The following is a 23,085-nucleotide window of genomic DNA, read 5'->3' as shown; positions in this document are numbered from 1 at the left end:
AAATGTCAAGCATTCAGTTAATTTAGTGACATAATATACAGACTTATGCAAAGACAGTCACTAGAAACAATGGATTCTGGATTTTATTAGGAGTTTATAATACTGGAACCTAGCTTTTTTTGAACTTAATACATATACACATATAAGAGTGCCATACCTTTCTAAGCAATTTGATTTTTTTCTCCTTGCCACAGGGAGGATCTGGTTCCCGACCTGGATCACGGTCTGGTTCTCCAGTTGCTAGACGCTGAAGCTCTAAGATGCCATTCAAGGATCATGTACTCTGCTTCATAATATAACTGCCTAAAATTTTAATAATTGCAAGAATTAAATAGATAGAAACAACCTGTTACTTAATGTCATTTGAGTTGTGCATGCAGTAGGATCTTATAAACTATTATTGGCAGTCCCTGACCAACAGTTGAATGAATGAAATATACAAAGAAGCTTTATTTGCTACCTTCAATATTTCAGATAAAATAAGATCCCTCACGTTATTCATTCTTCTTCAGGATGTCCCAACTGCATTTTAGATTTTATTTTTTTTCCACAGCCCACAAGTCTTCTGATTTCCTTTTCACTGACCCCTATAGTTACAAATGCAGAGAAACTGTCTTGGTTTCTGAGCACTGCTATTAAAGGATTTCTTAAACACTGCTGTAAAAAATGTGTGCAGAAGTTGTACGGACTGTTTATCCGAACACCGTTTTGTTTTTGGTTTGGGTTTATTTTTGTTTAATGTCACTTCTCACAATATTTTACTTTTCATAACAGGATTAGGCAGTCATAGAAAGGTTTAATACATTTTGGACGTTCAAGGTATGTGAAACGTGGGCCAGGGCAGCTGTTATAGTATCAATGAGTTGCAAAGCAGTAGTAATAAGGAAATTCCTTATTCCTACAAATTGCTCATCACACCCAAACCTTTAGAATTAAGAGCAGCCGAGAGAGAAAGAGAGAGAGGATTTCAAACTTGGGTTAGACTAATGTCTTACAACAAAAAAACAAGGAATATTCCCATATAAGAAACATCTAAGAAGATTGCAAGTGACCACTGCATGTCACTGTTGCTCCAGACACTTCTCCAACAGCATTCCTTTAGCAGTTAAAGAATAAAACAAAAAATAGTCTAATTTGTGAAAGAAATAAAGCCCGTCAGTATTGAGATTTCAAATAGTCCTGCACATCTCAAGTTAGAATTACTAGTAGTTTTCTTGTTACTGCAGCAGTGTTTAACTTGGCAAGCTTGTCCTCTTGACAAAATAGATGCCTTTAATGGCAGTGCACCAAAGCAAACTAGTAGAAAACTACTGTGAACGTGTATGTAGTTGCCTTATAGAAATAAATGCTAACTAATGAATTAGATTTAGACATTAATTGTTCACAAGTCTACTAAAATGTATACATGTGGTAATGGTATTTCCAACCATATGTAAGAAAAAAGCTCTTCTGAATTGCACTGTTTTATAACAAACGTTAATATTTTGTGAGACTACCCTCCTTTACTGAATCAGTGTTTTTATTTTAGCATATACTTTGTAAACTCTATATTTAATGCTAAGTTGGCACTCAGTTTCAGCTATGCTAATGATTGTCAGAAGTAGCCAATGTTAATGTCAACTGACATACACTATATGTTGTTAATTCTATTTTGTCTCTAAATCTAGTGTAGATTTAAAGCACTGTCCATTAAGAGTAGTGAAAGATGAGAGGGTAGGAAAACATAGAAACAAAAGAAAATGGAAAAACAGCAAAAATGTTAAACATACACCTATTATGTATTCCTTGTGCAATATTTTTGTCTGGCTACACTGAAAGAAGGACAGGAGACAGTGGATATGGCTTAACTAGGCTGTAACATTATTATTAGATGTTTGGGAATAGCCAGCAGATAGCATATACAATGCAGGCAACTCCATGATCATTTCTATATCTACCTGGGGACTTTGACCAACTCTCCTTCCCAGTCTATTGTATGGAGCCTACCATCGTCCCCCCATTTTCAAAAGGAGGGATAAGGTGGACTATAAAGGAAGAAGGGGGTGGCTCCCTGCCATCCGAGTCATAGGTGCATCAACTCCCCCCAACTCCTTTAAACCAATGACTCCTGTAAGTTGTTTACCTAGCCATTTATGTGATCACTGTATACTTTCCCTATGGAGTACCTGCACTGGACATCTGCCCCACACTTTGTGATATCATAGCCTAACTCTCTTCCCTACTCACCACAACTAACCTCCACCTCAAACCAGAACATGCTGTGAAGAATGCAAATTCTCTTACTGCAGCTTTGTTAATCTGGTAGTGAGGGAAAAATTCCTTCCTAGCCCCACAAGAAAGTGCAGTGCCTACAGTGATTCTGACTAAATCTGCTATTCTGACACTTCCCAGAGTGTGAGAATGGGTGTTACTCCATCTGATCTAGGGAAAAGGGTTTTCTCTTGCCAGGCTTATCCTTTATCAATTCCCCAGCCCTTCCGGTCCCTGAAGAATAAGACAAAACACTGACCCATGCTGCTTTTGCAGTGGTATCTGTGCTTCCCACCAACACTTTTAAAGTTATACTCCCTTTCCCCTGGCAAGCTGGAAAACGTGATCCCCCCACACCAGTTATACTGTGGTGCAGCCATTGGCTATGTGAATTTTTCTCTACGTAGCTTCCTTGAGATGTATACTCCACAAAATAATAGTGAATTTTAATTTAAATGTGTACTGTTCATAAAAATGTAAAAATACAGCTTTTAAAAACTTTCATTATTGAAATAAAATAATCAACTTGTAATGACATTTGGACCAGTTTGGGTTTTTTTAAGCTTTAAAAACTACTGGAGGCATGCGTGTGTTATTTGGTAAAACAACACTTTTAGTAATGTAGGTAAAAAAAAAAAAAAAAAGATTTTTTTTTTAAATTTAAAAATCTACTACCTCTGCAAACCTGTCTTTTTTGAAGTCTAGTTAACTTCTGGCTTTGCCACCTCTGAAAATGGTATAATCAATGTATTTTTCAGATACAAAGATGATAGTTTACTGCAATGAGAAACACAAGACTGGGCATCTACACTATTTCCAAGCAAGGGGGTTTTAAGTGGGATGGAAGAGACCAGGGTCTGAAAGTAGGCACGTGTCCACCCACCATTCCACATATGAAGGGAGAAAGTATAAACCAAAAGAAATATTACAACTCTTAAGGCTACACTGGTGGCCATTGAGCAGCTCTACAGCAACATCACGATCTGGAAAAGGAAGGGAGGATTCCTATCTCTCCACTTCTTTGAGATACCTTGCCCACAACTAACATGTACAATCTGGCTCTTCAAGCTACAACTGGGTATTGCTTTCCCTTTCCTGCCAAAAATCTTGCTCTCAAAATTTCAGGAAAACACAGGCAAAAATGTGGCTTGCAAGACATCACCCACAAGAGGTCTGAACCTTCAGATCAAATATCTCTGACCAGTGGTGAGCTGTCCATTCCTAAATCTTCCTTCCCAGATGCTCCTAACACAGACTGAACCTCTCTAATCTGGTAAACTCTGATCTGGCAACATCCACTGTCTGGCATGATTTTAGTTAGCTGGATGTCTACTTAGCATGGGTATGGCCAAGTTTCCGGTAGTTCCATAAAGTTGGTTTACAGCCACCAGTCCTGGCTCTGTGTTCTGTGCTGTTATTTAGCTCTAATTTACCCCTAAATGTCTTCTAAGATCCCAGTAAGCAGTGGAAATGTTAGAAATGCTGTTAAACAATAATGACCTCCCATGGTTTGGCAAGTGCTCTTGTTCAAGGGTGCTGGACTAGAGAGGTTCCAACCTATAGTAGTGTTGGCCTCCTAGGCTATGTCTATACTGTACCATTTCTGCGGAAGAGGAAATGCAAATGAAGCGCTCATTAGCATTTCTCGTTCTCATTTGCATAGTCTCTTCCGATCTGTTTTACAGAAGAGGTTTTTTTCAGAAAAAATGCAGTGTACACGGGCCATTTTGTGCAAAAAAACCCTTCGGCACAAGATCCCTTATCCCTCAAAAAATCAAGTATACGGGATCTCGTGCAAAAGGGTTTTTTCCCCCGTCTATACTGCGTTTTTTTTCCTGCAAAAAACTTCTTCCGCAAAACGGATCGGAAGAGACTATGTAAATGATACTATGCGTTTGCATTTCCTCTTCCACAAAAATGCTAGTGTAGACGTAGCCATAATGTTCAGTTCTTCTCAGATGCCACCTGCCTCCTCTTATCATATTCCCCCATAATCCTCATCTACTTCAGTTTCCTTGTTAATACCAATTCACTGCTTTTCACCTTTTCTCCCAGATTCTCATGTCTAAATCAGTCACATAAATTATTGCTATGGTCAGCTTCTGGACCTAGACTTTACTTGCAGCAGCTCTCTGAGTTATCCCTTTCTATCAATGAATTATTAAGCAAAGTATTACTTTATATTCTTCAATATTGCTCATTTTAATGTATTAACCTTCTAAAATGTGAGCCTTTCCTAAAATTCTAGGGAAACAGAGTCAGGATTTTCCCTGACTACAAAACAAACAGAACATTATAGGGAGTAGTAGGTGTGAGCATATCATAAATAAATTAGGAAAAACTGGTGACAGGCTTTAAAACCTTGTGATCAGTTGATATTTCCCAGGAATTGGGTAAGAAGTTTACTTTTGTGAAAAATGAAAATACTAAGATCATTCTCTAATTTCTAGGTCCTGCACATTTGGGGGATAATAGGAGATACTACCATCATGGGCTCTGCAGGCCAATTCTACTATTGAGACCCATGGTCATGTGCAATATATACTGTCCCAAAGCTCACTATGGGCAACTACTTTTTAATGACAGAAGTATTCTGTATTTTAGCTTACTGGAACACTGCATTAAATGTATCAGGATGATAGCAACTGAGTTGTGAGTCATAGAATACCATTAGATAACCTTGGTAATCAATTATGAGATTTAAGTTAGTAGTAAATTAAATATTTTCTGATATAATAAAGGATATGGGAAAATTGTGTCCTTATGCAACTGTACAATGCACTTTACAAGTTTCGCAATAAAGACTGTTCTTATACCTAATTAGCATTTTTGGTAGCAGCAGATTTCAATGTTAGACGCAGTTTTCCTGGGATTTAAGGAGCGTGGAAATGCTATTTCAGTAGTTTTCCCAGCAGCCTCTTTCTCTCCGCCTCATGCTTGGGTACTAGATCATTCCAAAGACACTGGGATTTAATATTTGTGCTTCCTGCCCTCACTCATTTTCAACAAGAAACAGCACTGCCTACATAGTTTGGGTTTCACCCACGTTGGATTCAAGTGCAGTATCTGCCTCTCCTTTTCTGCTACCTGGGAAGGCCAAGCTCTCTCACCTTAAGAAGCACTGCTGCACGGGCTGCAGTTGGATCCAGAAGCCCCACACCATACATCAGTCTGAACAAACAACGAGTGAACCTCCAACTGCTATGGGTCCCATGCTGGGACCTAGCCATAAGCAAAGGAAGCATCTGCATAAACATGACAGTAAATCTTCCTCAGAGCTTAAGAGAGATGCTGTATCATCCATGAGTTCCAAATGTGGAGAAGAACAATGGCAATTTTTCAAAGAAGTAAGCGTGGATGCAACTGGGACTACAGTGAGGGTTAGAAGATCTCAGAAAGAAGAATGGAAATATTTAAGAAGAAAGTTCAACAAGAATGAGTCAGAACTAAAATAGCTATTCTGCTGCAAGAACATGGCACAAAGATCAGTAAGTCAGAAAATCAGTGAGAAGAAATGAGAGACAGTATATAGAGAACAAAGTAAGAGAAGCTGAGGCAGCATGCTAGACGAGTTTCCAAAAACTTTTTCTAATATTCAAGTAAAAAATGGTTACCTACCTCTTTTATCTGTAGTTCTTTGAGATGTGTTTCTCATGTCCATTCCAAATAGGTGTGTGCAGACTTTAGGCTAAACTCCTCCTTGTGGAGAGACCCTTTCACTTTCAACTGGAATTCTTTGATTCTCAGTGCACTGTCCTCATGGTTTGAGAAATTATACTGGGAATTCATTGGCAGAGTTGTGTAAACAATGTGGCACCACTGCACTACACAGTTCAGTAGACTTGTGGTCTTAATCACTCAGCTAGAGAAAACTCAGCTAGTCTGCCCATGTCATCAGGCTATCCCATGGGGAAAGCACAACCTACATCTTCGATTGTATTCCAACTAGAGGGAAGAGAAAGCATGAAGAATGAATAAAGTATCACAGGACAACTGAAAAGGATGTTGCTATCATGGAGACAACTTATGATGGACAACAGTGGGGAAAAATGGGTGCTTCATGAGTCACTAGGCATATATAATTCTAAGTCATGTTTTATTTATTTTTACTGATTATTGCAGAAGAGATAAAGCTTCAATCTTTCTAGGGAAAAAGTGCTATTTCTGTGGACTCCTAGTCATTTTGAGCACAGCTATTAGTATATAATTTTGAGCACATGTTAGTATATAATGCCACTGTGTCATTCTGGATTGAAGTTTGTTTAGCATTTAAAAGACTGTTTTCTGCAGAAATGAAAAACAAACTTAAATTAATGCATCAACACAGCCTATTAGTAAACATCCAAGAGGAACAAAAAGGTTCCTCTCATGAAAAAACTAAATGTTTTATTCTACATTAAAAAGCAAAGAAGAAACAAATGTCTAAAACAGGAGTGGAAAACTTTTTTAGGGTCGTGGGCCACTGACCCACAGAAAAATCAGTCGGGGGTTAGGGAGGAGTCCCACACACAAGTGAGAAGCAAAAAAAAAAAAAAAAAAAAAAACCCAAACCCTCAACGATATGGCCCCCCTAACTAAGAAGAAGACAGACACTCCTAACATCCCCCTTGCACAATAGAGCCTTAGGGGGCCCAGGCTAGTAGATTTTGTGTGTTCCATCCTTACGGGGTATTGAAACACCATCACAGGCTCCCCCATACTGGGCATGGGGGGGAGGGGAGGGAGCCCCAAGCATCAGGGGCCAGATCCAAGCAAGCCAGGGGCTGCATCCGGTCCCTGGGCCTGAGGCTCCTCATCCCTGCTCTAAAAGAAGCAAAAATAATTGGATCTAAAAAAAAAAAAGCACATTTTCTCTGTAAACTAATTTCTTTCATTATCCATTGGATTTGAAGTACATAGATAACTTGTAATAAGGAAACTGAACAGTTTTAACAGTTAAATGTTGTAGCAATCTCGACAGCCACAAACTAATTGTCCCACCCAAGGATGAAGATCCATCTCAAACTGTTACTGCTGAATATTACGGTGCACTTAGAAAACTAAATTGTTAGACCATTTTATTATAATGAATCATAAAAGGCAGAATCACAAACTATACATGGAAGAGACTTTGAATCATCTATTTATATTAGTCAGGGATTATTCCATAAATATTTTCTAGTGTTTCTCAGTCTAATTTTAAGCATCTTTCTTGTGAGAGCTTTCTTCATAGTTTTTTCATTGTCAATGTCCTAACACCTTAAACTTTTATTTTTCCTTTCCTCGTTTACTTTACACAAGAGCATTATGAGGATTAAGCAGTTTACATTTGTAACAGCTTATCCCCTTCTATATTTATAGATTTAAACTCCACTGATTTGCTTCCTTAGTGATCTTATTAGTCATACTATGCATATTTAGGATAGCTGGAGCCATACTCCCTTGCATCCTCTGTATGCTTATACTATTGTCCATGATGGGGGATTTAGTCAAAAGCTGTCGTTATCAAGGCCACATGTAATGTAAAATGAGCTACCTAAGATGAGGATCTATGTGACAATACACAATAACATTTACATTTTGAGATATTTGGAGTACTGTAAACAAAACCCTGTATATAGGAAATATTTATACAGATCAGATTCCACCATGATTATTGTACACCAAATTTGTGAATATATTCAAATTTTGAATTATATTCCTGGATCGGAAAGACAAGTAGATACAATATTTTACAGATCCACAGAACACATAGACAGGAACCATCACTTAAACATCATTTACTATCTTACTTGTATCAGGGTTTAAACCCAGATTTTTTTATTTAGCTTCAATGCCTTAACAACAATGAATTTCCTTCTTCTTGTAAGAACAACAACAGTTTTTTTCTAATCTCTAGAAATTTACTGGTCTCTATTAAAACCTTTACAATTCTAATTTGTAAACAACTGAATAAAATATGTATATTAATCTACTTAGCATACTTTAGAAAAGACAACACCACATAGTAATGTTAGTTAGGCAAAAGGCAAAATTGTAAAAATATTAACATCAATCTTTGTAAGGATAGTTCTCATATCCTATTAGTAAATGACTGGCACTATATTTTCTAAATGCATCACAAAAAGACAGACAGATGCATGGTGAGATCAAGGTATTTTGAAATTAACCTGAAGATGGACAGATACTCAAAGTATCTGACACCTGTGACACCATCAGGACGGTATCTGCATATTGTCCTGAGGTCAAGGAGGGGAAAGATTTGTTCACCTTCACAGAAAAATTAGGGGGACTCTCCACATAGAAGTTATCAGAACAGCCAACTGTGTATCAAACTTATTTTCTGCCTCCATGGTCAGGAGGCTCCATGGACAATGCAGCCTTGGGCTACAAAGGTCAGATCTCCTTTGTCCAGCACCCTCAGGACCTCAGCAGCCCTAACAATGGAGTTTGCCAGACAAGGGGAGATCAAGGCTCCCTACATGGCTATAGGCTGCTTCCGGTGGGGCTGCACTCCCTGCCGCTGCCTCCAACCCCACACCATGCCAGGCCTAACTGGGACTGTGTCCCCCATTGCACCAGCCCCGGACAAGGGCTGGCACCACTGCCTGCAGTCCCAGTAGGCGATACCCTGCCCCCTGGCGTCCTACTTCCCAACAGCCCAGGCTGAGCATCCTGGTGACTCCAGCCCTAGCCAGGGCTCAACTCCCTGTCACCAGCCCCCGCCATGACTCTGCTCTGCCCTGCCACTGGCTCCACTGCCACCAGTCCTGGCCAGGGCATTGCTTTCCACCACAATGGCCACACTGCTGCTGGGCTCCCCACTGCCAGCCCAGCCCGGGCTGTGATTCTGAATCTGGCCAGCCAAGGCTCTCTGGTCCAACAATATTTGTGGTCCTGCTGGACCACGGATGTTGCCAGACCAGAGAGTCCCAGACATTAAAGGCTCAACCAGTACTGCATTTTCTGTGAAATTTCACAACTATGGCCTGCTCACTCAGTCTCATGCTCAATACTGTCTCCAAGTAGGCATGTTAGATTTTGATTAATCAGTTATTTGAGTAGTCGATGGAATTTCCATCGACTACTCGATTTGTCGATAAGGGGCAGGTGGGGTTCTCACTATCCCAGCTGCGCCTCTACCGTTTAAATGTAGTAAGAGCCTCCCTTGGCTCTTACCACATTTAAAATGCAGAAGAGCAGCGGGGAACTGCAGCGATTCATCTTTTGAAATGTAGCAAGAGCCCTGCGGGCAAGATCCCTTCTCAAAAAGAGAAGGGCAGCAGTCGGGACCAGCATGAGCCTCCCCTGCTCCCACAGAGAGGCTGCTGGAGGGAATCAGCTTTAAAGTCAGCTCCCCCCAGCACTGGCTCCTGCCTCCCCCACTGCTGCCTCTCTCTGATAGAGGCAGTGGGGGCATGTGTGAAGCGATTAGTTGAGTCACTACTCGATTATCTGATAAGCTCATGCTTATCAGACAGTCACCAAGTCACTTAGGGTATGTCTACACTGAAAAGTTAGTTCGAACTAACAGACGTTAGTTCGAACTAACTTTCCTAGGCGCTACACTAGCGCTCCGCTAGTTCGAATTTGAATCGAACTAGCGGAGCGCTTAGTTCGAACTAGGAAAACCTCATTTTACGAGGATTAAGCCTAGTTCGAACTAGCTAGTTCGAATTAAGGGGTGTGTAGCCCCTTAATTCGAACTAGTGGGAGGCTAGCCCTCCCCAGGTTTCCCTGGTGGCCACTCTGGCCAACACCAGGGAAACTCTATACCCCCCTCCCGGCCCCGGACCTCTTAAAGGGGCACGGGCTGGCTACGGTGCCCATGCCAGGTGCAAGCCTGCCAGCACCCAGCCAGCAGACCCTGCACCTGGCACGGCACAGAGCCACCCACCCGATGTCCCCCAGCCCACCCCCTCTTCCCGGGACCAGGCTGGCGGCTCCCGGGAGCTTGCCCTGGACCGCAAGAGGCGGGCACATTCCTGGGCTAGTGCGGACATCGTGGACCTCGTCCACTATCTCCGCACTAGGCACAGGAAAGTGGCCGTCTAGGGTAGGAGAACTGCCAGCCTGGCCACCCAGGAGCAGGTGTGCATGAAAATCAAGGGGGTCCACTGAGACCCCCGACCCTGAGCCCTGAGCTTACAATGGCCGTCCTGGGTCAGACCAAAGGTCCATCTAGCCCAGTAGCCTGTCTGCCGACAGCGGCCAACCCTAGGGACCCTGGAGGGGATGGACCGAAGACAGTGACCCAGCCATTTGTCTCGTGCCATCCCTCTCCAGCCTTCCACAAACCTTGGGCAGGGACACCACTCCTACCCCCTGGCTAATAGCACTCCATGGACCCAACCTCCATGACTTGATCTCACTTCCCTTTAAACTCTGTTGTAGTTCTAGCCTTCACAGCCTCCTGCAGCAAGGAGTTCCGCAGGTTAACTATTTGCTTTGGGAAGAAGAACAACTTTCTCTTACTAGTTTGAAGCCTGCTACCCATTCCTTTCCTTTGGTGTCCTCTAGTCCTTCTTTATGGGAACTCATGAAGAACTTTTCTGAATGCACCCTCTCCACCCAACCCCTGCTTTTAGAGACCTCTATCCTGTCCCCCCTCCGTCTCCTCTTTTTTAAGCTGAACAGTCCCAGTCTCTGTAGCCTCTCTTCATCTGGGACCTGTTCCCAACCCCTGATCATGTTAGTTGCCCTCCCCTCTCCCAGCCTTTCTCTTCCCCTCTCCCACCTCCTTTTCCCAGTCTCCCCCAGTTTTGTTCAATAAAGACAGAGTCAATGTTGGAAGAAACGTTATCTTTATTTTGTACATCAATAAGAAGGGGGGCTAGGGAAGGATAAGTGGAAGGGGGTGAGGGAGGAATGGGGTACGAGCCCCCGATGGGGAGGACTGGGCTGGCTCTGCGGGCTTCTGGGGGTGGAAGCTCTCCTACAGCCCCCCGATTGCCCCCTCTCCCCAGATGGCAGCCTGTGGCAAGTGCAGCCGGGCTGATGGCCGAGTGGTGTGATGTGCCCAGTGTGGGTACTCCGGGCACTCCAAGCCAGAATTTCTTTGTAAGTGGGGCACCCCTTAGAACTGTCTGTCCGGGGTGGGGGTCGGGACCCTTTAAGCGCAGCCCTCGGCTAGCCTGAGACAGCATCTCCATGCTCTAAGTCCTCCTCTTATGCCCTGCCGGCACTGCTTCCGGCCATCCTTAAGCCCTGTTCAGAGTCCACTCAATGTGGACTTGCTAGTTCGAATTAGCAAAACGCTAGTTCGAACTAGTTTTTAGTTCTAGACGAGTTAGTTCGAATTAGCTTAGTTCGAATTAACTAATTCGAACTAAGTTAGTTCGAACTAGCGCTGTAGTGTAGACGTACCCTTACATCCCTATCTCCAACCCTCCCCAGTATAAACCTTAGATGAAATGAGAACTCCTGCAGGATTCTGGGGAGGCAGTGCAGTCCCCTATGCTCTGTGGAAGTGAAAAGAGCCACAGGCGGCCCTCCATGCACAAATCTAGGTGGTATGATTTTTGTTGAAGTCTGCATTAAAATCACAATTAGGAGTTGAAGCACAGGTCCTAATTGTGATTTTATAATAAATGTATCCTCAATCCTCAGGAGTTTTTTTCACACAGGTTGATAAATGAGGGAAAGGATGAGTTCTCTCCTCTGTTGGATACTATTTGTCTCAAGACAGTTTTCTGCAAGGAGCCAATCTATTTACACAGTGATGGCTTATATCTACAATATAAAAAGTCAGAAAATAAAAAATGGCAGGATTCATTATATTTTTTCTACTGTTTATTCTTTCCTGTTTGTGCTAAGGATGATTTGAGAGATTTTTTCTTCCTTTCAAGATTACCACTGTGTATTCTAACAAAGGATTCACAATGTCTCTCATACAAACTGGCCCAGCAGAAGGACCTTGTTTTGTTGCCAGGCTGGGCAGAGAAAATACAAAACTTCATAAATGGGTTGCAGTAGCCAATTAAGGCACAGCCCTGAAATGGTTCTTAGAACAGCTTAAATTTTTTAAAAGCTCAAAATACAAGAGAAAAAATAGTAAACATAGTAACATTATAATTAAAAAGCCCTTTTTTCCAGTATGCTGAGGGAATGGGGGTGAAGGAGGAGTTGCTGGTAATTTAAAAATGTCATTTAACTAAGTGGGGTCCAGGATTTTGGAGCAGGGGAGGGGCTGAGGGGCACACAGGCTCTGGGAAAGGGCCTGGATCTAGCAGCGGGGTGTCAGACCGAGGGTGGGTGCTCACCTCTGGAGGCCCCTGAAAGCAGCTTCCTCTTCCTGCTGATCCTGAGAGACACATAGCCAGGAGGTTCTGCTGCAAGCAGGCAAGCAGGCAAGCTGCCTCTGTTTTTAGGTGTCAATGTGCTTGGAACTGCAGAGTCAATACTCAGGAAGGGGATGGAGGCAGTATGCCTGCAAAGCCATGGGACCACAACTCTATCAGGAACAGCCCCAATCCCTGCCCCAAGTTCCTCCTGGACCCAAACTTAACTCTCTTAGAGCACACCCCATAGCCTATACCACATCCCAGACCCCTGCCGTCCCTGCACCAACTACACTATAAACTGAACCTTCTGTGCAGATCAGAAAAGACAGTTTATTGAGCTTGCTGTCTGGTAAAGTACAGAATAAAAGGGCATTAATTGTCTATTGATTTATTGCTATTTATTTATTACATCTCAGCTATTAATGGTGTAGGAGCTCTTACTTCAGACAGCAAATGCCCAGTTGCCACAACAAGATGGTCTAGGGCTTCTGATATGTATAACATTTATTTTTGACATTACCTTTTTCCAGTGTGATGCTCTCAGGGCATGTTCCACTTCAATTTCTTTATTTTAGCAAGAAAGTTCCTAAACAATCTGATCTTGTCCTCGACACCAATGTAGTTGTTACTGCCTCTTCACGTCTACAAGTATCAGCAGATACTATGCATTTGAAGGTTTCCGTTTCATACTTAGCCAAGTTACCTGGAACAACTCCTATATATAAAGGAAGGACATTAAACACCTTCATGACAGGCAGAAGTCATTCAAGGTTAAGTTCTAAAATATATAGCATATCTTATTAAAATATTAAAAAAGCATATTTACCATAATCGGGAGAACTCTCAAATGGATTAAGAATTCAGGAAAAATGCTGTTGTTTGGAGATAGGATGAGTCTCTCTGTTTTCTTGTTACTTACTATACTTACAAACATCCACTCATTACCTGATTGGAATGTGACCAAGAGTCTTAAAGAATACCCATTTTAAATTTTTTTTTAAATAACCACATACACAAAGCAAAGTTGGAAAAATTAATATTATTAACATTTCTGACTTAAATATTTCCACATAACAAAAATGTTATTTTTATGTTGCCAGCTATATTATTATATACATATGCCAAGAGCTAACAGAACTATCAAAAACAACAATGATTTCTTTCTTTAGGAATCTGAAAATACTAGGTCTTATAGCAGTCAAAGTATAGATAATATTTACTGAAAGAAAAAAAAGGGAAAGGAGAGTTTGGATCTGGAGAAAATAAAAATTATTTTTCAAAAGGTTAAAAAAACCCAACTCTATTTTACATTGCAATGAATCCAATACTGATCTAGAAATACTCATGTGAACTTAAAAACCTGATGACATCTTCTTGCAATTGGGATTACTATTTACAAAATATACTGATCAGCCACATAGAGGCCCATATATTTGTATATACATACATATCTCTCTCTTCATATATATAACATATAAATAAATTCAAAGGAACAAAGTAAAAGTAAGCAAAGAGTTTTCTGTCTTTGGAATGTCTAAAACATGACTTAAGTTTTACTCCAGTGTTTCTTTGTTATGAATACACTTAATAAGTGGCACCTTTCAGAGCAGTACTAAGGCTAGGCCTACACTTACAGCGGCAAGTAGAGCAAAAGGCACTACACATGTAGCTACACACCATAGTAAAAGGCAGGTGGGCATTCACACTTGTCACTAAGATGAAAAGCTACATACTGCTGTGTGCAGACAAACAGCAAGGAAAGACTCTGGCAGCGAAAAGACAGTGAGACACCACACTGCAGAAATTAGCAGCATAAACATGGGAGGCCCTGCTTGGATGCACAAAGAGAACTGTGTTGAATATTCATCCTGGGGGCTTAGATGCATAGGACACTCCACTCTACCTCCTAAGGCCTGCCTCACCATCTACACTGCTGTTTATACCCATGCAAGCTGAGGATGCAGTGTCTGTACTTTACAAACTGCCATTGCTATAAATGTACCTTAAGTTATCTAGGTAGTTTTACTGAAATAATAATAATAAAAAAAACATGAAACACACAAAAAAGACCAGGAAAATGCTTTCAGAATTGATGCGTGAGCAAATGATGATGCTTTTACATATTTGGAGCTATCAATGTCTATTGTACAGATGAATTTTATGTTAACTGAGGTGACCCATACTGCAGCTTCCAGTCTGCTATTAAAATGTATAATTTTAGGTTACCTCCCAACTTTAGTATATGGCTTGTGCTTTCCACAAATACTCAAGTATCTGTCTGCTGATCCTAAAAATGGAAGTGTTCAACCACAGTTTCTTCTCTTTTAATCTAGATTTTCTTTGAATATTTATTGCTGAGGTTAAAGCCTCAGACATTTTGATGGAAAAAACCTGATACTCTCTACAACTGGAATGGAAACAGCCTGGTCACCTCTCAAGAGATTAACTGCATAAATGTCTTTTAATGCAAGGGCAATTCACCTTCCAAAATTCCCCAAATGTACCAAAAGAAGCTAAGAAATGTGCATTGTAAAAATCAATTCTATACTGCATGCATCTCTTTCATATCACTTTTTCTAATCTCAAACATTTTTGCTGTGCATAAAAATAAAATAAAAAAGTAAATGACAATTTTCATGGTTTCCCCATGAAGTTACTTTTCATTTTCTTTACTAATACAAGGGAATCACTCTTTCCTGATATGAAGTTCCAGTTAATTGTTCAACTAGATATACTAGCTCTGGATTAGAAGATGAAACTGCATGCAGTATTACCTGAGTTCATTGATCTGTAGACAATTTAACAGATTAATTGATTTTTTTTCAATATATTCCTGCAAGTTTACAAAAAACAATGATTCTTTTAAGTACGGTACTTTCTGTAAATAATTAAAAAAGCTATAATATATTATTGTATTGTTACTATTTCCAATGCTTCAAGCATCAACTGTAAAATCCATATGCTTTACTTTTTTCAAAATGTACGTTGAGAAATTCAAGTCCTGAAAGAAAAACTTTCAACTAAGGTGTCATCGAAAAACATTGCTTATACTCTGCCATTCATTTGAAGATTCTTGAACAACCTCTTCTAAATTCAAAGTACGATTGATATCTTCCCCTTCTTGTTCTTGATGGCTGGCAGATTCTTGTACAGTGCCTATTGTAATATAACAGAGAAAGAAAGGAATGACTAGTACAAAAAGCAAGACCATTGCAAATACAGGTTGAACCTCTCTCATCTGGAACTTTCTGGTCCAGCAATATCTGTAATCCAGCAGGAACACAGATGTTGCTGGTCCACAGAGCCCCTGGACCAGAGAGCTGTAAGAGCCCGACAGCCCCTGGAGCAGCAGAGCTCTGCCATCCTGGGGCAGTGGCCCCAGTAGCCCTAGAACGACAGAACTCCGGGCCGCAGCAGCCCCAACAATCACGGAGTGTTGGAGCCCTGGGTCGGGGACCCTAGGGCTTTGGTGGTCCCAGCGGCGCGAGAGCTGCAGCAGTCCTGGCAGTCACAGCACTTCATGGCTCCAGTAGTTCCAGTGGTGAGAGGGCTGCAGGAGCCCTACCAACCCTGGGCTGTGGAGGCAGCAGCAGCCCTGCTGGCAGATGCAAATCTGGGAGACCCACTGCCGGACGGAAGCCCTATGATGACTACCTCCGGGAAAGCTCAGAATCTCTCATCAGGAGGCAGAATTGACCTCTCTTGGTCTGGCAAACTCCCTCATTCAGGACTGATCACGTCCCAAACTAAGGAGGTCCAATCTATAGAATAAAAATAAGAAATTTGGAAGATGAACAAAATATTTTGGTTCATAAATCAGAACGTCTCCTTTAAAAAAAAAAAAAAAAGGAATAGAGCATTTCACTAGACATGGGTAATACCAGTTGTGCACAACTGCGTACCATCTATATACTATGTTTTATATTCCCATAGTCTACACTACAGAGTCAAGAGGATACTGAAGCCACTCACTAACCATTTCTTCAACAAATGTGGTTCAGTACCTACGTTTATTGCTTAATTTATATACACCAGTTAGTTCCATATATTTACTACAGCCCATATTCAGTGAATGAATACTAACACCCAACTTCCATGTAATTCAGTTGCCTGTGCTTTTCTGGCACATAATTTGACTTTCTGTGCTTCACACTATTACATCATATGTTACCTACCAACATAACCATGAGCTCGTTTCATATGGAGTTTCATATTGCTTTTCTGTGTAAAGCCCATTGCACAGTAATCACATTTGTAAGGCCTCTCTCCTGTGTGCTTTTTCATATGCACTTGAAGGGCACTCTTCTGGTTAAAAGCTTTTTCACACAGTGAACAGTGAAATGGACGTTCCCCTGTACAACAGAAAAATGCATATAGTAACTTTTCAGATAACAATACTACATAGGCCCAAATACACTTGCCCTTGAAGAATGCATTAAAATGTGTATTTTAGTCTCAGGATTTGTTAAGTTTGACAAATTTGTGTTTTAGAATATCAGGTGATTAAAAAAAGCTTATCTTTTTGCCCCTCCTCAGAAATGTCTTCATTTTCACATCACAATTTGTATATTGTTTATTAGTAATATAAATTAGGCCATTATATTAACTGTTACAAAACTGAACTACTCAGACATCTCAAAGTTGAAACTTGCACCATTAAAAATAATTTCTGCTAGATTTCCAACAAAATACTTAAATGTGACCCAGAGGCTCCATGCCAAGAGGTGAATGATCTCCATTAAAGGAATATAAAAGCAATTATAAACTTTCCCCTAATTTGCTAAACTTGTTTTTTTTTAAATTTACAAAAACACTAAATTTCAATTAGAACATATTCATTTCCAAACATATTTATTGACCCAAAGCAGATAATTGTACAAATGTTATTTATTTTTTATATTGTACAAGAAGATTACTATACTAGAAGATGTACCATTGCTTGGGACCTTAACTCAAACAATTTTTGTTTTTCTTCATTTAAATCATTGCTGTAGGGCAGGTCTGGGGATGAGGGGCTCAGTATGCAGGCTGCTCCATGGAAAGAGGACTAACCCAGATCTCCCTCACCACACCAGCTTGGGGCCAGGTGAGAAGCTCCTGTCTATGATACCGCAGCTCCAGTGGACACAGCCAGGGGAGGGGTGCATGTCCCTCAGTTGGAGCAGCTCCAGGTTCATCTGCCCTCTGTGCTCCCAAGCCAGAGTGAGGAATGCAGCAAATTGTGCACTTTCCCCTTGGTCAGCAATGTTTCCATATGAATCGGGAGGGGCGGGGGGGAAGAGAGGAGAGAGAGACTGAGATTCGCCTCCCCTCCCACACCCTTCCTAAAGGGTGCTTGTTGAGAGGGAGGTTCGGGCAGCCCCAGAGCCAGGCAGGCCCTTTCACCTGCCTTGTGATTGTGTCTCTTTTCTGCATGGCTTTATGAGAAGCAATCCCATTCTGGACAAATACCATTTTCCTGGCTCAAGCAAATCTTTACCTTGTTTTAAGTTATCAGAGCTGCATACAGAATATGGTGATCCTAGCTCTTACCATTCAGGAGTTCTTGAAGAAACAGACAAACAGGCACACGCACAAACTTTCTCAAATAGATAGTACATATAAATTACAGAACAGTGCTTGCTCTGCTAGTGTCAAGGTTAAGTGTGTATATCAAGGATGTTAAGGAGCATGTATTTCACTAATCAAATAGTTGATGCATTTTTGCATCGACTATTTGATTAGTTAATAAGGTGGCGCAGTCTCTTTGAATCCTGATCGTGGGCTTAGCGCCTCACAGAGCCCGAGCTCCCTGTAGTGCAGTTGCTTTGAAGTATCTCCCTCTCTTTCCTCACCTCTTCCCCCGCTGCCTCTGAGAGAGGCAACAAGGGGGTGGAAGCGACTAATCAACTATCCTGTCGACTATACAATAAGCATTTGCTTTACTTTTATATAGTTTACATTTATATAATTATAAGGTGCCTCAAACTGTTAATAATTATGTAAGATACACACTAGGGATGTCAAGGTCTAGTCGACTATCCAATAAGCAAATGCATGTGTGTGTGTATATTACATAGTTATTAACAGTTTATGAGGCACCTTATAATTATATAAATGTAAAGTATCTTTCTTATTAAAGAGTATAATAAAAGAAAATAAAACATTTCTTATCTAGTTAATTTCTTTTAGCAGCTCTGCTCAATCACTGATGGATAAGACCAGAACAAATTATGTTAAAAAGATTTAAAATTTAAATCAGTTTTTTTAAACTGGATTTTCTACATTTAAATAAAATCTGTTCTTTTAAAAAATTAACTTATTTAAAATTACAACATATTAAAACCTAAATTTACTATGATATTCTAAAACCATTCAAATTAAATTTCAAAAAAATGTTTTAGAAATGCATATTTGCTGTTGAAGTCTTAAAAGTCAGTCGATCAAGTCTAAATTACTAGCTAAGCAGCTGGAACCAGAGTTTGCTGAAATAATAAACCATATTATAATAGCAGTAGCTTCTTTTGCAAGTGGAGAAGTATTTTTTTTTTAGTTGTGATTGATTGATTGAACAGGTTCACTTCAAAGACAATTCCTTTAAAATTGAGAAACTAACCGGGAACTGAAGAGCAGCAAAACCAGTTTCTCTCTTCTAATCTATGTATAAAAATTAGATGTAGGAGGATGAGATCTACTACTTCTTAAAACCTTGAAGGACATGGTAATCAGAAATAATCAGTTCAATTCACTAACTACTGATTATACCTCCTTTGTTTGATACATTAGTTGTTTCACCTGCAAAAGATCTTTTGATAAACTTTGTTTACTTATGTATTTTTCCATATGTAAAGTAGTTTTATCTAAACAATAAAAATACTATTTCAAATTTCTGATTTTGTTAACTTTCAGTTGAATGTTAATTTCCATCCAAGTACACACTGATAAAAATCACAAATACAAATTAATTATTATGAAGTAAATTTGCTATTTTCTAATGTAACTTAAAACATAGATGGAAACGTTTCTTTATGAGAATAACTCAAACATACAAAGCTAATCAATTATTTAAATCAAGATTTCTTGCTTGCTGGAAATATCACACATCCAAAGTAACAGAAAACCTTTTCCTCTATATATTTAATTTACACATTATATTGTATTTACTACATTGGAGGAGCTACTGTTGCACAATACTTATATTTCCAAAACGTATGAAATAGCTTCATTATATAACTTTTTACTTTAAAATTTAGTCGTGATCAGACATCCTGATCATCTGATCAGACATCTGGATTCTAAAATGTTGTCAAAAGAAGTGGTGGCTAGCGAAAACTGTTTAAAAATGTTTGAAAGAAGTATTTTGTTGATACTCATGAATTTGTTGCAAATCACTGTCCTCCCTTTCTGTCTTGCACAGAGTGATGGGTGGTTTATTTTGTTTTGTTTCAAGGTGCCTGTGCTACTCTCCCAGGCTGTTTAAATAGGGTAAATAGCATGCTACTTATCCCAGCCTGAAGGACTACTAAACTGAGAAGGAATACTTGTACAAATACCTTAATTAAATCCTCAGGAACATGAAAATTTGCCGGCCTTCTCCGCAGGATAGCTAGCACCCAAGACCTTTAGGAGCAACCTAGCTCTGCTCAGGGTTTTACTCAGTAAATCAGGAAAACGTTTAAAAGAACAAGTGGTCCTGTAGCACCTTAGAGAATAACATATATAGTATCATGAACTTTCATGGGCACAACCCACTTTATCAGTGTCATGCTATCCTTGGACACCTCTTTACATTCAATGGCAAGGACTAGCGTCATCTTCTCATGATTGGTAGTCTCCTGCTTGGTCTGTCCCAACTTTTCAGACAGCTCTTTCACTGCTTTTAAACATATCCATTCTATTCCCTGGATCTGGATCTCCAAAGCTTTCAACCTGTGACTTAGTTTATCCCAGAGAGCACTCATCTGATTCTGCAGGTTGTAGGGGTGCCTGGTGCTCAACCCAGACTCCTGCCTCAATTCCTGCAACACCACAGGTACATTCCTCTTATTCTCTTCCCTTAGGATAGAGGCTAGAGGCAGGGTCTTGCCATAAGAAAAAGAGTTGTTCAAGCCCCAAGGCTGCTTTTCCATTTCTACTGCATGGTTCAATCCTGCTCTCTTCCCTAGCCCAGGTTTGGATAGTATGAGGTGTCCTGGGTCTATAATAGTGCCAGTACTGCCTTCCTGAATTTCAGTTTTTATTGGAGCAATACCTTCTTGTGTGGCCCATTTTCCCATAATGGAAACAAATTTTCAGTTCAGTTCAGAAATGTACCCATATAACAAAAACATGGCTCACTGAAAACGAAAAGCCTGATGCCACAGAAGCATCTTTGTTTCTGTTACTTGGAACTACGATCCAGGTATTTGTATTGGTAAAGAAAATTGAAGAGAACATTTATACAAAATAAATATAGCTGGTCACTTATTTTTTGTATTTTCTTTGCCATTTTAAAAATGTATGAATACATTTCTTCTTATTAATACAATCTCTGCTCTTCTGTTACCTGCTAGTTCTGTGTTGGGAACACACTGTCCTACACGTCCTTTGACTCAGATGTTTTTCTCTGTTTTCCCTAGTGTCAAATCCTAGCAGCTACTGAAACAGCTTTCATACAGACCATTTCAAGATCCTACTTTCAAGCTGCAGTTTTAGACACACCACCTAAATAGACCATTGTACACAAAAATTATTCAAGATAGCAGTCTTGAGGATCAATTACTGTAAAAATGTTAAGAAACACCAACTACTAATGGGCAGATAATTGTTCTGCTTCCTTTCCAAAGCTCAGGCACCACAAAGAGGGCAAAAGCAACTCAAAAATCCATGCTGTGGTCCTTCCACTATGCTGAAATCTCTAGAAAGCACAGAGCCAGCTCTTATTCCTCCCTCCCTAAAGTCTCTGGTGCATAGAAGCCTGCTGAGGGCAAGAAGAAGATGGCTGCACTCTAACTTTCTCTTAGGTTGTGCAGCCATTTCTAGGAAACTGCTGCTATCTTATCCCCAATTCAAATTAGAGACAGAGAATCAGGGAGCTATAACTAGTGCTTAATTCTCATCTTCTTTTTTCCTTTCTCCTTGGCTGCCCTACGTATCCAGCTGTATAAAGTAAGGCAGCCATCCTATACTAGAAGCTCCCCTTGTTTTTGCAATCCAGCAGCCAGCGTGGCTGCTGCTAAGCAGTGGGTAATGGTGACAACAGCTGTTCCTAGCCCATTCTAAGATCCTGTCTACTGCTTAAATCAATGCAAGTTATATTGCTCAGAGATGTAAAGAAAACCATCCCACCAAGTGATCGACTTAATGCTGTGTATACACCACACTCTGCTGGTGGAACATGCTCTCCTCCTAACATAGCTTCTATCACTTGTTGAGGTGGATTAATTATTTTGATGAAAGAATGTCAACATCTTCATCAGAACTGCTAAACTGGCACTGCTGCATTGATTGCAGCAGCGCCAATTAGTGCAATAGTAAAAACAAGCCCTAAAATGAATAGGAGGCAGTAAGTGTTGCTTCTCCAATCTGTCTCCCTAGAGTAGGAACCTGAGTCACAGGTTATATAAACAATTAGCGAAGTATTCTCTTGGGAAAAAAGTACAAACTATATAATAGAAATCACATACTTACTGCCACTACAGCCTTGGAAATAATCCATCAGAGTAAGATACTAGTATTAAGTTTGAGGAAACAACTAATTTTTGAATGACATTCGAGTATGATTCATAGGACTGAATTTCTGTTGGGATACAGTGAACACTTTATGTGTGTGTGTGCCACTACCAGCAGGCATGCAAAGACAAGAGACAACAGCATTCATGGAAATGTTCATCTACATGCCTTAGGAAAATCAGGTACAATTTTTTTAACCCCCTATATTTAAGGAATGCTTTACTGACTTTTCTCTATTAGCACATACCAGCAACTGACAAAACATCATTTACCTGAAAGGGAAAAACTCACGAGAACTTTAAAATAATAAGTACTGGATTATTTTTCTTTGCTTTCTACTATTTTCAGACTTTTAGGCTCTAGCATTTTTCCCAGAACCTTGAGGCACAAAAGCTTTTTCATTATTATTATTTATTAAAACTGATATTATTGTATATTCACATGAATCTAGGAGCAGAGGCTTTAAGTAAAACATCTCATAATATAAGATGCACAATAAAATCACATAAGTGGGCAACAATGTAGATATTACCTGTGTGGATGCGGCTATGCCTCTCCAGCTGACTTGGTTTAGCAAAAGCCTTTTCGCAAGTATCACATTTAAACACTCTTGGCTTCTGGGAACTTAGGGAAGGTCCAGCCTGATGGGTTTGCATGTGCTCCTAATAAGAACACAGAAAAGGAAATTACTTTAGAGATTCATTTTGTAAAGAAATTTATTTATATTTTTGGGCCAATAGAGAACCTTAGTTATCAACAAAAAACAGAGGGAATAAGATGGAAGTTAATATTTTGCTCTTTAAAAATGGCAGAGGTCATTTTCTAATTTAAATCTGAGTAATGGTAGAGTAATGTAAGATTTTCTTTGTCATTCCATATAATG

The 23,085-nt window shown here is 40.1% G+C and overlaps 2 protein-coding genes across 24 annotated transcripts in view; one reads left to right on the top strand and one right to left on the bottom strand.

The window, feature by feature from the left end:
- The window catches only part of MBP (myelin basic protein), a 169,056-nt gene extending 168,468 nt beyond the window's left edge, over positions 1–588 (top strand). For all 5 annotated transcript variants that reach the window (XM_075921091.2, XM_075921095.2, XM_075921093.2 and 2 more), the window contains one exon: positions 195–588. In XM_075921091.2, coding sequence (XP_075777206.1) covers positions 195–251 — 57 coding nt within the window. In that variant the 3' untranslated portion in view covers positions 252–588. The remainder of the gene's footprint in view (positions 1–194) is intronic.
- The window catches only part of ZNF236 (zinc finger protein 236), a 221,643-nt gene that overhangs the window by 55,511 nt on the left and 143,047 nt on the right, over positions 1–23,085 (bottom strand). For 17 of the 19 annotated variants that reach the window (XM_075921084.2, XM_089776337.1, XM_089776340.1 and 14 more), the window contains 4 exons: positions 22,735–22,864; positions 16,688–16,864; positions 13,033–15,668; positions 158–6,195 (listed from right to left, as the gene is read on the bottom strand). In XM_075921084.2, the coding sequence (XP_075777199.1) occupies positions 15,541–15,668; positions 16,688–16,864; positions 22,735–22,864 (435 nt within the window). In that variant the 3' untranslated portion in view covers positions 158–6,195; positions 13,033–15,540. Of the gene's footprint in view, positions 1–157; positions 6,196–13,032; positions 15,669–16,687; positions 16,865–20,044; positions 20,194–22,734; positions 22,865–23,085 lie in introns of those variants that run through there. The other 2 variants (XM_089776338.1, XM_075921086.2) reach the window with 2 other exon arrangements.

This window comes from Pelodiscus sinensis, chromosome 2 (assembly GCF_052426305.1).
Source record: "Pelodiscus sinensis isolate ZL-2025 chromosome 2, ASM5242630v1, whole genome shotgun sequence".
Lineage (NCBI taxonomy): Eukaryota > Metazoa > Chordata > Testudines > Trionychidae > Pelodiscus > Pelodiscus sinensis.
The sequence above is the reverse complement of the archived record's forward strand: the minus strand, read 5'-3'. Positions and strand labels throughout refer to the sequence as shown.